This window comes from Brassica napus, chromosome C4 (genome assembly GCF_020379485.1).
Source record: "Brassica napus cultivar Da-Ae chromosome C4, Da-Ae, whole genome shotgun sequence".
Taxonomy (NCBI): domain Eukaryota; kingdom Viridiplantae; phylum Streptophyta; class Magnoliopsida; order Brassicales; family Brassicaceae; genus Brassica; species Brassica napus.
In genome coordinates, this window is record NC_063447.1 from 10,480,879 (window position 1) to 10,495,675 (window position 14,797).

General features: G+C 33.6%; 1 protein-coding gene across 1 annotated transcript; it reads left to right on the forward strand.

Annotated features, from left to right (window-relative positions):
- The first annotated feature begins 703 nt into the window (after positions 1-703).
- On the forward strand, positions 704-2,575 carry LOC106391975 (protein kinase PINOID). Its single transcript, XM_013832736.3, has 2 exons — positions 704-1,343; positions 1,642-2,575. The coding sequence occupies exons 1-2, from the start codon at positions 787-789 to the stop codon at positions 2,402-2,404; spliced, it is 1,320 nt and encodes a 439-aa protein (XP_013688190.2). The 5' UTR covers positions 704-786; the 3' UTR covers positions 2,405-2,575.
- The last annotated feature ends 12,222 nt before the right edge of the window (positions 2,576-14,797 follow it).

Below are 14,797 nucleotides of genomic sequence, written 5' to 3' on the forward strand. Positions count from 1 at the left end.
CTAAGATGCGTTCAAGTAGCAAAACAATATTCAATTTAACCACACACAATATGTAGGAGGTGGAACTGAATCAGATCGATAAAACAAATTAGGTAGATAGCATATAATATTTGCATCGATATAGAACTTACCAGCTTTCTTGGATTCGAATCCAAAACTTGGAACGTGACATAGTACGAAGCCACACAATGCCAACAACATCCTAGTACATAGGTTGGGTCCCTTCCAGTTCCAGCCTCTGGATCGTCTTTAATGATAATTAGGCATATCCATAGTCGGCATATTATAATCATATCAAATCATTAGAAACAATAAACTGATAATAATAATAAGTATACCTAATAATATAAACGAAACATTAGTCACTAAATTTTAAAATCCATATTTGGAGTTTTGCACCATTACCAAAAGAAAACAAGAAGATAGTGGGGAAGGAAGCTACTACTGCTGCATCTTGAGGCACGTGACAAGTTCCCACACGTGTCATAATCGCTTACGTCACGAAGGTCTCTTTGCTCCCTTTTATTTTTCTCTGTTCAATTCACATGGCGTTGAAAAGTGTAAAACACAGTATATTTAATTATTAACCACTGTTAAAAGGAAGAAAGCTTCTGTAACGTCTTTTTACTGTTACAGCCTTTTTTTTAACCTCCCTCCATAGCATAAATACACCTCACCAACTCTCTCGCCTCTCTCTAAACCCAAACACACTCCTCCTTCTTCCTTCCCTCGTCTCTCTCAAACATAAACCTTGTTTCTTGATTTTCTTTACTTTGATTTCCATCGATGTTACGAGAATCAGACAGTGAGATGAGCTTAGGGACCACGAACTCCCCTATTAGCAGCGGGACAGAGAGCTGCAGCAGTTTCAGCCGGTTATCTTTCGACACACCGCCGTCAACCACCGCGACTATCCCCGAGGAAGAAAGCTTCCTCTCCCTTAAACCGCACCGCTCCTCCGACTTCGCCTACGCAGAGATCCGCCGGCGGCGCAAACACGGCCTAACCTTCCGAGATTTTCGCCTCATGCGCCGCGTAGGCGCCGGAGACATCGGAACAGTCTACCTATGCCGTCTCGCCGGAGACGAAGAAGAGAGCCGGAGGTCGTATTTCGCGATGAAGGTCGTCGATAAAGAAGCGCTTGCGTTGAAGAAGAAGATGCACAGAGCTGAGATGGAGAAGAAGATTCTGAAGATGCTCGACCATCCTTTTTTGCCGACCCTTTACGCTGAGTTTGAAGCTTCGCATTTCTCTTGCATCGTCATGGAGTATTGCTCCGGCGGAGACTTGCACTCGCTTCGTCATAGACAGCCCGACGGAAGATTCTCCCTTTCCTCCGCCAGGTAATAAAAATTATCTTTTTTATTTTATTTTAAAGAATAAAAATTCGATTATTAAAAAGGAAATTATTAATGTCATACGAACTTGCATGCATCGACTCTGTACATCTTTTGGTATCTTCTCTTACAAAACCTGACCTGTTCTTGTCATGTCGGCTTTTTCAGTTCTTTGAATTGTTAAGAAGAGTCTTTTTCAACCCATCACATTAACAATTAATTATTATTACATTTTTTTACTATTAGCTAAAATATTATTGTACATGTTAATAATTTATTTTGTCTTGAAATAATTTTGTAACAGATTTTACGCGGCTGAAGTTCTAGTGGCGTTAGAATATCTACACATGTTGGGCATCATCTACAGAGATCTCAAGCCTGAAAATATCCTAGTTAGATCGGACGGTCACATCATGCTCTCCGACTTTGACCTCTCCCTATGCTCTGACTCAATCGCAGCCGTCGAATCCTCCTCCTCCTCGCCTGAGAATCAACCACGTTCTTCACCACGTAGACTCACTCGCCTCGCTAAGCTTTTCCACCGCGTCTTGCGGTCCAAAAAGGTTCAGACGCTAGAGCCGAACCGTCTCTTTGTGGCTGAACCGGTTTCCGCCCGGTCCGGTTCGTTTGTTGGTACGCATGAGTACGTTGCACCAGAAGTCGCCTCGGGTGGGTCCCATGGGAATGCCGTTGACTGGTGGGCCTTTGGAGTGTTCCTGTACGAGATTATTTACGGTCGGACTCCGTTCGCCGCGCCGACTAATGACGTCATACTCCGTAACATCGTGAAAAGACAGTTGACTTTCCCGACCGATACGCCGGCTACCATGTTCGAGCTTCATGCGAGGAGTTTGATCTCCGGGTTGCTCAACAAGGACCCGACTAAACGACTCGGGTCGCGGCGAGGCGCCGCGGAGGTTAAGGTTCATCCGTTTTTCAAAGGTCTAAACTTTGCGCTTATCCGTACGTTGACTCCGCCGGAGATTCCTTCTGACGTAAGGAGACCGAAGAAAGCGGCGACGTTTAGTGGTAGAAGTAACAAACCAGCGGCGTTCGATTTCTTTTGAAACGAACGGTAGTGATTAGCGCCCACGTTCTGGTCGGTTCAAGTCGGTGACTGACTTGTGACGATAGATCTTTTAGCTGTACATATTCCCTTGAAGCTGTCCTTAATTTTTTTAAAAATGTTTGTTTTATCTAACTTTTATATGATTAAAATTAGATGACTTCTCACGCGATTTGTACTTATAAATCTAAAACTAATCTTGTCATAATTATCAAATCTTCGGGAGTTGGAAACATCTTAGTTGTGTTTAATTGTTATGGCATTATATAACTGGCCATTTAGTCAACATAACTTACGGGTGTGATTAAACTTCTTTGCACCGCAATGTTTATCTCCGTAACAAATAATTAAAATGGTAATTACTTTATATTATACTCTCCACGCCTACTTTTTCTTGTAGCTCGAACGGTATGAAAATAAAAAGGAAGATTCCTCTTTTGACAATTGTTACACAATGAAGTCATGTTGCACTTTGTTTAACCGTAAGGGGTCTTTTGAATGTCAAAAAAGGAAGAAAAAACGTTATCCATAAGGGTAAGAATATGCTTTATGAGATCCGACCAGTTGCATGATCTCTTTTGTTTTTGATTCTCTCTGTCCATCTTTCAAACTAAGAGAACAATAAACTATTTGAAAGGTGGTCGAATTGTTCTCTTGGTTTAAAGAATGAAACGGATCTTTCTAGTAAGATTTCATTTGGTTCAATGATTTGATTACATACATTCACTTGATCGCAGATTTTATAGATTTTAAATGTTATCCGAGTTATATTGAAAATTTGTAAAACTATAGTGAATATATAACAAAGTACGTGAATCATTCAGCTAAGATTTGTGGGCATGTTTGAAGCATGTTCTCAACTGCATGTTCATCCATTGCATAATGTGGCAATCTATAAAGTAGCAAAACCTCTGGCATTTGGTTGCGTAAAGAGGATTTGTCTGTAGACCTAAATTAATTTGACTTAAGTGTGTGAAAACAATGCAAAACTAAAAGAAAACAGAAAGTTAAATAGATGTTTTTTTGTCTATATGTGAGTAACAAAACAATATAGGTACAGTACTTGCTATAGTTATGTATTCACCACGTCGAGAGTTAATGAAGTTAGTACAGTGTTCAACCAACCAACCAACCAACATTGCTTGATTTATCTATCTCTCTTATTAAACGTATGTATATATGAATTTTGTATTCGCATTCAGACCCCGAAGAGTTCTCTTATGTAATATGTATGAACGTATTAGGGCATCTCCAACCTATAACACCATTTTAGCGTGAAATCTACACTATTTTAGTGTCAAAATTTTTTTTCATCTCCAACCACAACACCAAAATTTTACACCAAAATTTTACACCAAAATTTTATTTTTGATTTTTATATTATTTAGTTAGAAATTTTATTATTACTTGATATGTATACATATATATATATATATATATATATATAAAATTATTATGTAATTATATTGCACAAAAATGTATAACACTAAAATATTCGTTTTAAAATAATTTTTTATTATTTTAAATATAATAATATTAAAATAACAAACTAAAATAAACTATTCCAATATGTAATTATTTAATTGCTATATAATTATTTATCTATTTTATATCTGTTTATCTTGCCATTGATATTTATTTAATTAATATTTTGATAATAAAAGAAGTTAATAGTGTTTGGCGTTGTGAATAGTAACACACCAAATTTAATGCAGTACTGTAGTTTTGCACTAAAATGGTGTAACTTTTGCAGTTGGGTTAAAGAAGATTTGGTGTAGAAATTACACTAATATAGTGTTTTTGGAGTTGGGTTAGAAATTGCCTAAGTTTCTTATAACTCATAGTTAGAATTAGGCGTAGAAAATACTCTTTCTTGACAAATACTAATATCATTTTGATATTCTATGTTACCCAATGAATAATATTTTAAATTTTTAATAAATTTTTAATTATTTTATTTTAAAAATTATTTACAAAATGCATTGAGTTTATAAACAATAACTCAAAGACTATTAATTGAAAATGTAACTATTAAAATCATAAATAAATTTTATTTATTTTTTATTTTGTGTAAAACTGCTAAACTGATATTCTTAATGAAATAGATGTAATTTTTATTTTAGATATTGTATTTGTAATAATAAATGCAAACAAATAAGTTCGTACTTAAATATTCGCCACCAACTAAAATATCTTGGAGAGCTTGGTCCTTAAATACAATACCTGATTTTACAATTACATAAAAACACTAGTAAAAGTACAAAAGGGATGGAAGAGCTTACTAGAACTGTAGAAGGCGCTGAAATTAAATAGAATGAAATCATAATTATAAACAAGTTAATCACATCACCATGGAAAGGGTGACTAATAATAACTGTACTTAAAAGGAGATATAAAAAGCTGAAATGTCAATGATTAGTCAGTTCAATACAAATTGTTTTGGACAATGCATAGAAGTTTTGTCCCTCCTAAAATGTGTAAACATGGACCACAAACAAGATTACCATCACGGTATGCCATTGTTAATTATAATTGAGTCTCGTCACAATAGGTACATCGAGCTTAAAATAACTGTTGCGTTTTACTCTTCGCAGTTTGAAAAAAGAAATATAAACAATAACGTAAAAGTCAAAGTCTTCTTATGGGGAGAGGTGTTTCTTTCGCTAAAGCCGAGGTATGTAACTTGTCATTATTCCATTCTCACTCGCCTACGTGGACCCAAGAAACTTCCCGCGGTTAATGACGGTCTATATATCTGCCTCTGGTCTTTGAACTCGAGAAGTGGAGATACACTATGATATTTCATCAATACAAAAAAAAATTCAATGTATTGCTTCAGTGTTTTTGGCATAATAATTGATAACCTTTTTGAGAAAATAATAATTGATAACTAACTTGTATGTGTATTGTTAGTCTCGTTACTACACATATACAATGTAACACATTAGGTGATTGGAAATTTATTTGTACAAAAAATAATTATATCTTGAAACATCGGACTAATGCTTGCAAACAAAAAAGGTTTGAGGCCATGAGATAGAAACTAATTGATTATAGAATAGTTGTAATTAATAATTGAGATCACATAGAATAACATGATTTGTTGGAAATTATATACAAAAGAAAGAAGAGAAGTGTGACAACACATGGGATGTGCCCAACAGCACAAGAGACAGCTTCACCAGTCTGATTTATGCCAATGTCCCGCTCTTGTCCACTCTCTGCCCCACCACTTTCATTAGTAATATTACTATATAGTTAGTGTTTAATTTTTTGAACAGAAAAAAAGTTAGTGTTTAATTTAATAACAATGCAATAACATGGTACAATGAATAAACCGTTATGAATCAACAAGTGGATTGTCCATAACCTAGATTTTACAAGTTCAAGACTAGAGTCCATTGGGAGTTTACATCCAGCCACATGGAAGATCCATTCAACCTTAGTCTTTATGAAGTTTGACCATGTCATTATGTAGAGTATGTTTGTAATCAATTATCCCTTTGACTCCACCTTGTATAAACCACTATATATAGTGGTGTAATCAATAAGAAATATACAACACATTCTCATAAATCTTCTCTCAAATCTTAATACGTTATCAGCACGATACTCTCTCCACCTGAGCAATCCCATCCGCCGGCGATCATCTCTTCCGACCCTCAGCCTTGCTCCGCCGGCCAAGTCTATCCCTCTCACGGTTTTCCGGCCAGCTTCTCCACCTCTCTCTCAACCAGCTCATCCGCGGATCAGCTCTCTCTCACGTTGGTCCATTCAGATCAATTTGGTGTTTTCTAAAAGGTAAACTAATCTATCCATAAAATCTAAGAACACCACATATCTGAATCCTGATTATTAGATCTATTTGAATCATAAAACTTATAAAAATCTATAGATCTAAAATTATCACAAATATTAATCTTGAATCTAAGATCTATATGAATCTTGATTCTAAAATTATTTGAATCTCTAAAGATCTAAGAATCTTTAAAAACTTATAAAACTTATTAATAATCTAAGATCTATACGAATCTTGTTTCTAAGAACTATTTGAAATTATAAAAGATATTAGAAAAAATCATAAACCCCTTTTAGCTAGCAAGCCTTAAAATCGGTTCCCCTTTCTCATATTTTGATCCGGCCTTAAATCCGGATTGACTAAAGGACTGAAACCCATAATCTTTGTTTGGTCGTATTACCGGCTGTATAGCCGGATGAATAAGCTGTCCATCAAAATCTTAATCCCATTCGATGTGCTTACCGATCCAAATCGGCCCTTATCCACATCAAAATCTCAAATCCCCTTGTTTGTTTTATAACCGGATATGTATCTTGATGGTCATTATACATATCAATTCCCTAAATCCTTTTTGCTTGATTTTTATCAATCCCCTAAACTCTAAGCAATAATCGGCTGAACCCCTAAATCCAAATCCGGCCATGATTTTTTCCGGCCATGACCTTTTCTGGCCACAATCTTTTCAGCCATAATCTTTCAGTCAAACCCAAAGATATCAAAACTTAAATCCTAATCAATGCATATCTTTGACCATTGATGTTTTATATTGTAACTGATCAAAATTTAAAACTTTTATGATTGTTTTAAATGCATATCTTTGACTAGGTAGTATTTATCAAAATATTATAACCTATAGTCTTGATTTAAATAGTTATGACATAGGCTAAAATAAATACTAAGTTGAAATCATTTGATCACATAGTTGTTTGTCAAAATTTATCTAAATTTAAACCGGCCTTGAAATCGGTTCATTATAGTTTGAACAAATGATATAAATTTATCTTGATCTAAAAACCAACCTTGAAAACTGACTTTGTGATGATTGAATTATATACTGATCATATATACATACCTGATAGCATCTATTAGATCAAACATGGATTAGTAAATTGTTAGATCATACACATATCATTAACTGATCATTTCCATGCATCCGCTTGTCATATAGTTTTATTAAAACTGAGCATGCATACATATATTAGATCATTCTAATCATGGGGCATTTAAAATAAAATCTAAATTGGTTCATATTGCTTGCATCTAATTAGATTAAATCGGTTATTTTTAAAGTTAAGCATGTTTGTTTAATTGAAAACATAAACCAGCTTTGAAACCGATTGATTGAAAATCTAATTGAATTTGTTCTAGACATATCCTGAAAATTATAAAATTTTCTTGTCTTTGTTTACCCTGTAAAAGGGGGAAGGAATCGGTTTATGCTTTATGATCTTTGAAAACCAAATATCCTCATGCATTAGGAATCACATATAGATTGTTTAAGTCCAATGCTTAGTTCTGAACATGCATTCAACTATTTCTTGATCCATGCATTTGCTTGATTTCATCCATCTTGCTTGATTTCATTTAATAAAATGATGATTGATCCTTATTCAAATTCTAAAGGGCCTTAATACCCTATATATATAATCAATCCAATTTGAGTTATAATTAAAAGGATTACTAAGATGCAATGATCAATTGATCATTCTCATACTAAGATTGCTTAAGCAAATAAATTATATGATTTGAAGGAAAGCGTTATTGAAATCATATACATTGATTTATTCTATTGCTTACATAGAATTTTGAGTGCTTGAATTACTCGTTAAATATTCAGATGTCGAGATTTGAACCCTCAAATTACTCTGCCCTAAATCTCTCTGGAGATAATTACCTAGAATGGGTAAAGAATACTCTTATTGCCCTGAGATCCAGAGGACTCGGACAATGCATCAATGAGTACAATGATATCATTGACAGTGAAAGACATAGAGCTATAACGATTATTCATTATCATCTCACTGAGGAACTAAGAGACATGTATCTCCATGTTGATGATCCTTGTGCCTTTGGTTACAGTTAAGGAAAAGGTTCAAACCGGTATCGTGGCAAAAGGCCAACCATGAATGGGAGATCCTCAGATTCCAGAATTTTGAATCTGTGGACAAATATAATTCAGCTCTGATGGATATTGCTTATAGTCTTGAACTATGTGGTGAAAGGATAACACATTATTCTTTACTATACAAGACCTACTCCATATTCCATCAGAAGGATGTGTTGTTGTTACACACAGCTAAGAAGTTCACCACTTATAATGACCTTTTGTCATATCTTTTGGCTTATGAACAAAGAAAGCAGAAAATCAAAGATACCATCAACAGATTTGACAAGCTTCAGAAAAGATACATTGAGCTAAAGAATAATGAGATGAGGCCTCCTATAGCTGATGAAGCTGAAGTTGAGCGCCATATGGCAACACATGCATTGTGAAGGCCATATTATATAATTGTCTTTTGACATTCTCATTTTCATGTTTCCTGAGTTTATGTTTCATGAATTGCTTTGATATTTTGCTTTATACACGATTTCATTAATAAAATGAATTGCTTTGAGGTCATGATCATTATCTTATTCAAACTGTTGTTTGATAAGAAACTATATTTATATGCCTTTATTGTGCCAAGATAAATATGATTGAGGATTAATACCCCAACTTGCTTTTCCAAAGCGTTCAAAGAAGCCCTTGACAAATGGCACGACATGCTCTGCCATCCAGGCTCAGTTATAAAATACTATTGAACTCAACTGGACATTCCTTGAAAGAAAGGAAAAGAAACTCGACCAAGGCTTTGCCTAAATGGTGTTATATTCACCCTATAAGGTCCATTGAATTAAGAAGAAAAATGGTTTCTAACAATGGACAAAAGGGAATAAGAGTACCAAAATTAAAATCGCCTAAGTGGTCGAGATTACATTCTCTATTGATCTAGTGATCAATATGATATTAGGCAAATAGCCAGGGCAATCATGTTTGATTAACCCATGCAATTTATCACTTAGATGGCATTACCATACTTAGCCATTCGGATTATGATGCAAATATTTAAAAGGGCACAAATGTTATCCCATAAGATCTCACGTGTGTGCAATATATCTATGCACAAGGGAATTTATTGTCCTAAGCACCACGAATTAGAGTATGTTCATGAGGGGGGAGTGAGGACAAATCCCATGATACATGACCATACTAAAATCCGTGAAACATGGTCCACAACCATATTACATATTGGTTGAATTTGATATAAAGACCATTACCTATAAGGTTAAAATTCTAAAAGTCCATATGCTTGGGGACACCATGAGTTATAAAAGAATGAACCTGCATCAGGCCATAGTAATTATATCAGGCCATATAAGTGATCATAGATATTTCCACCTCAGGCTGATACGGGTCATGAGTCCAGACATATATCATCTTAAGATATTATGAAAGAATCCACCACAAATATATGTGCCATCTAAGATCATGTGATCTTAGAATCTCATAAAGAGGATTGAAAATATATGTTGGATATATATTATGAATATACTTTCTCCGTAAGTTTAAAAGAAACCTTGAGCCAAAATGAGTGATCTAATTATAGGCCAAGGAACAAGGATTACATAAGGTTTATGAATCCGAATATCCAACAATGAAAGGAGAAAAGTAATAAGCTGGTATAAAGAATGATAAAGAATGGTACCTACCATCTGGTATCAACCATAAATGTCTTGGCAAAGATCATCGGACTAGAAAATTATAGACGTCCATATGCTACAATGATAGCAAAATAAAATGCTAGACACATTGACCCGAGAGAAAGAATGACTATGTCATCCCAGCTTAGCACCACACGGTTTTGATGTCTTAAAGACACAACCAAGTTGCTATAAAGTCTATATAAGATAGACCAAATAAATGTTCCAAATAAAGTTCCATAAATTCTAAGGAACCTCGGAAAGAAAGAAAGGTGCATGAGATAAAATCCGAGTTTTATTAAAGGAAACCATTCCAGGCATTGAGATATAAGGCTGGCCAGCTGAACAACTAGGTACCATACCATATAGCTTGGGACGCCAAGTTATAAGGTTATTAAGGTCCTAGATAATGAAATCTCAAATTGATTTATACCATGTCTGGAACTAAAAGTATATATATATATATATATATAAGTGTGTCGACACATACATTCATAGTAAATGTGCAAGTATGTAGCACATGAATACAAAGATATGTATCGAGGATCATAAACCCACACAACAGTACTCATAATGAATAATGAAAGAAACGTGGGGTTTAAAGTAATATATAAAAGGCGTATTGTATTGGCCATAAATATGTAAACGCCATATGATGTCCAGTGAATATATAAATCCTGAAAGAAGGATAAATCGTGAAACAGACCGAAAAAGGTCTATATAATCCAAGGTGGATATTACTACATATTTCACTACATATGATGTCTGGAAGAAATTCAAAAGATGTAGTATGCTATATATGACTCACTGGATGATGATGATAATGTTGTTGGTACCAAAAGGTTTACCAAACGGTATTGAGCTCAGAATCAAAAGATGAGAAAAGAAGTTCTCTTGAACAACATTTTCCTAAAGTTGTTCATGGACTGAATTAAATTACTACATGTAAGCAAGTAAAGAGTTCTATAAGAACAATTCAAATCAGTCCATAGAGGAATTTTAAATTCCTTGTGTTTTGTACTAACCAGCCTAAGATAGGTTAAATGGTTATTCATTAAACCTTAGAAAAGGTTATAGACCATCACCACAAATTAGCCAAATTTTGGTAATACTTATGGTTGGTCGAATTCTCAGCATGAACCAACCAAGCTGTGGTATGAATGAATAAGCTATCATAAAGATAAGCTATAAGATCGAAGTTCATCTTTGAACAAAAGGTATATGACCATATTATGCGTCCATATGCGACCCAGCGGGTCCGACCATCATTTATAAAGATAATGCAGCTTGTATTGCTTAACTCAAAGACGGGTATATCAAAGGTGACCGAACCAAACATATTCTACCCAAGTTCTTCTTTACCCATGAGTTGCAGAAAGCTGGAGAGGTCAACGCCTTCAGATCCGGTCTAGTGAAAACTCAGCCGACCTCTTCACCAAATCATTGCCCTCTTGCACATTCAGGAAGTTCACGCAACAAGATTGGCACGCGTAGACTCAAGGACCTTCAGTGATGTCCAAATCAGGGGGAGTAATGTGTGTTGTACTCTTTTTCCTTTCTCTGGTTTCCCTTTTTACGACATTGGGTTTTGGGTTTTCCGGGAGAGGTTTTAATGAGGCAACATTAGCATGTTACAAACCCTATATGATTATGGCATCTAAAGGGGAGTGTTATGAATCATGAAGTGGATGGTCCATAACCTAGACCATACAAGTTCAAGACTAGAGTCCATTGGGAGTTTACATCCAGCCACATGGAAAACCCATTCAACCTTAGTCTATATGAAGTTTGACCATGTCATTATGTAAAGTATCATTGTAATCAATTCTTCTTTTGACTCCACCTTGTATGAACCCCTATATATAGTGGTGTAAACAATAAGAAATATATAACACATTCTCACAAATCTTCTCTCAAATCTTAACATAAACAAAGTGAAATATATTTTTCGTAAAAACTAATAAAATAACAGTAGCTCATGTTTACACACGTGTTTTACTGAATAAGGGCGCAAATGTTAGCAGAATACATATGGTAATGGTACATATCTCTTTCAAAGAAGGAAATGAATCTTAACTACTGAAATGCGTTTAATTGTTTGTGCGCGTGCATGCATATCAGTTAAATGCTTTTGATACTCCACATCTGCTCTATACTCATCGAGGTATTCATTCTCCTCGCAGTTATACAATATACACAAACACATGTAACACACACACACGTTACACATCTATACATATAGTCCATTTGTTTAGCAAAAGAACGTGGCGTTGAAAAAACGTAGCCACTTGTGAGATTCTGTGCCGATTACTTGCGAAATGAACTATGTCGCAGAAAAGGTTGACGAAGTTTTCAATTAGCCACTCATTTATTAACGGTCACAAAAGCATCACACATACAGTTTTTTTAGTGCTTTGAGCGAGCAACTTCTTTGTTAATTATTATTATTATTTTTTTTTTGTAAAAGGGCATAACTTCTCTGTTAAATTTTCTAAAATAAATACTAAATTAAACTCGAGAAATATATTACTACTAGCTTAAAGATCAATATTATTGTATTTGTGTATAAATATTTAACTACTCTTACGGTTTCTAGAGTTTTATATTTTGTTTCCTCCCCGTGGGACATACAATAAACTTGGAGCATCCGCATTGAGGGTTTATGGGGGGAGTTCACACAGAAATCAAGAAAAAATAAAAATAAAATAACTCAATCACATGAACCTCTCTCTCCTAAAGCTCTCTCGGCTGAACCCCTCTCTCCTAAAGTTCAACACTGTAGCACGGGCCACACGTGTCGTGGCGAACCGCGATTGGTCTAATTTTTTTTTTAAAAAAAAAACCAAAAAAAAAATTTTAATAATAAAAAATTGAAAAAATGAACTCCAAAGGGGGTTCACTGATGCTCTTGCTCTTATGTGTGTATTTCGCGTCTCCAGCTTAACATAAAGCTATATATGCAAGCATACTAGGTTTTAATATATTGTTAGAATACTCTCTCCATTTTTTTCCCCAAAATGTATAATGTTTTAAAGAATTGTACGTTTAGAATTTAATCCGTAATATTTATTTTATATTTTAATATATATATATATGTTAATTGCTTTTATTCAAAGCAAGTATTTTAAACATAGGAGTCTCGTTGCACGAATCTTATATATTAAAACAGAAGTCACAACCTTGATTCATGTGTGATTTTTTAAAAATTGATCTAATGGACCTATTACTAGAAAGTCATGTTATATTTAATCTCCAATCTTATCATTTAAATGTTAGACCTACCAGAAATTTTTATTGGGCTATCAATAATTGGATTTAAACAATATTTGATCCATTGGATTTATAGATAGTATAAATTAAATAGATATAATTTAATGTTAATACTATATCTCCATATGTTAAATATTTAAATATTTGTCGATGTTAACTTTCAAAATTATAAAGATTTTTTTTTAAATAACAAAAATGAAATTATTTTAACAATGATTAATCTTTACTACTTTAAACCAATGAAACAAATTTTAAACTACATATTGTATTGTAAAAATTAAACAAAAACTAAATGTTTAATTATTTACTCGATAATATAAATCTATGAAGCGAAAAGTTTAATTTTTTAAAAACTTTTTAAATTTGTGAAATGTTACAATATCTTTGAATATGACAATAAAAAAATATTTTACTAATCTTTATATATATAGTTATGATTTTAATAATGAAATAATAATCTAAAAATATATATATATATAGAAATATAGAAGAAGATACAAATGCATGTGAAAGTTTGAAACAATCGATTCAATGAAAAAATATACCATAAACTTATTATGTTTTAAAAATTGATAGACACATATATATTATAATATATATCAATTTAGAATTGAAAATAAAATATTTATATAAAAATAAATGAAAATAAAAATATGCGCAACCATCTAGGAGTTTTTAAACGTGACGATAGGCCCGTTCGGGCCACCGAAAATTGTGCCTAGTCAGACCTTTGTGGTCATTGTCTTACGTGGTCTACCTCTGCAACAATTCAGAAGCAAAGGCAAAATTTATTTTTCTTATATATATGATCTACAGAGTAATAAATAACTATCGTCGTTTTGCGACTTTGAAACAATTAAAATTAAGGACTATTATAATGTATATTAGGTTAGAATAGGCCTGTGATAGATACCGTAATGTCAATGATGTGTCTGGTCAGAGTCATTTAATATTGGTACTGACCACATTGGTACATTAGCCTATTGCCACTCACATTTGTTCCAAAATCCAAATCCAAATCTTTATGTTCAACCATAGCACAATAATTTGAGTATGTTCGTACTAACATTTCTTTATAGTGGTCGATTAATTGTAGGGGAACCCACACAATATTTTGATTCTTTTCTTTTACTGGTCCATTGTAGAGCCCATTCTATTATTACACTACGAGGAAAGACAAAACTATATACATCAAAAGTCAAAATTAACATTTGTCTGCATACAAAAATCCATAATTATTTTTACATTTATATGTTTAAATCATGGTTTCGGTTTTAGATTTTTGGTAAAAGTAAAAAAGTAAAAATGATCAATTCGAAGTTTTTGTATTTTGCAAAATAGTGTATTTCGAATAGTTGATTGATATATTAAAAAAAAAAAAAAAAAAAGATTGATATATATAATCAACTGTTTAAAACTCATGTTGTGTATGATCTTGTGAGCGAGTGCTGCACAATCAACAAGATTCCTAGACTGAATAATCCCAAACAGGCTTTGAGCTCCCAATCTAGCAAGATCCATTACAATTTACAAGTGGGCCTTAGTTAGGCAATTAAAGCCCATCTATCTCCTGCTCACTGATCC

What these genes read in the sequence shown, in the direction of transcription:
- LOC106391975 (XM_013832736.3), top strand. Translation starts at nt 787, where the DNA reads ATGTTACGAGAATCAGACAGTGAGATGAGCTTAGGGACCACGAACTCC. An exon ending in TTCTCCCTTTCCTCCGCCAG is followed by an intron (nt 1,344 to 1,641) that starts GTAATAAAAATT and finishes ATTTTGTAACAG; the next exon opens with ATTTTACGCGGCTGAAGTTC.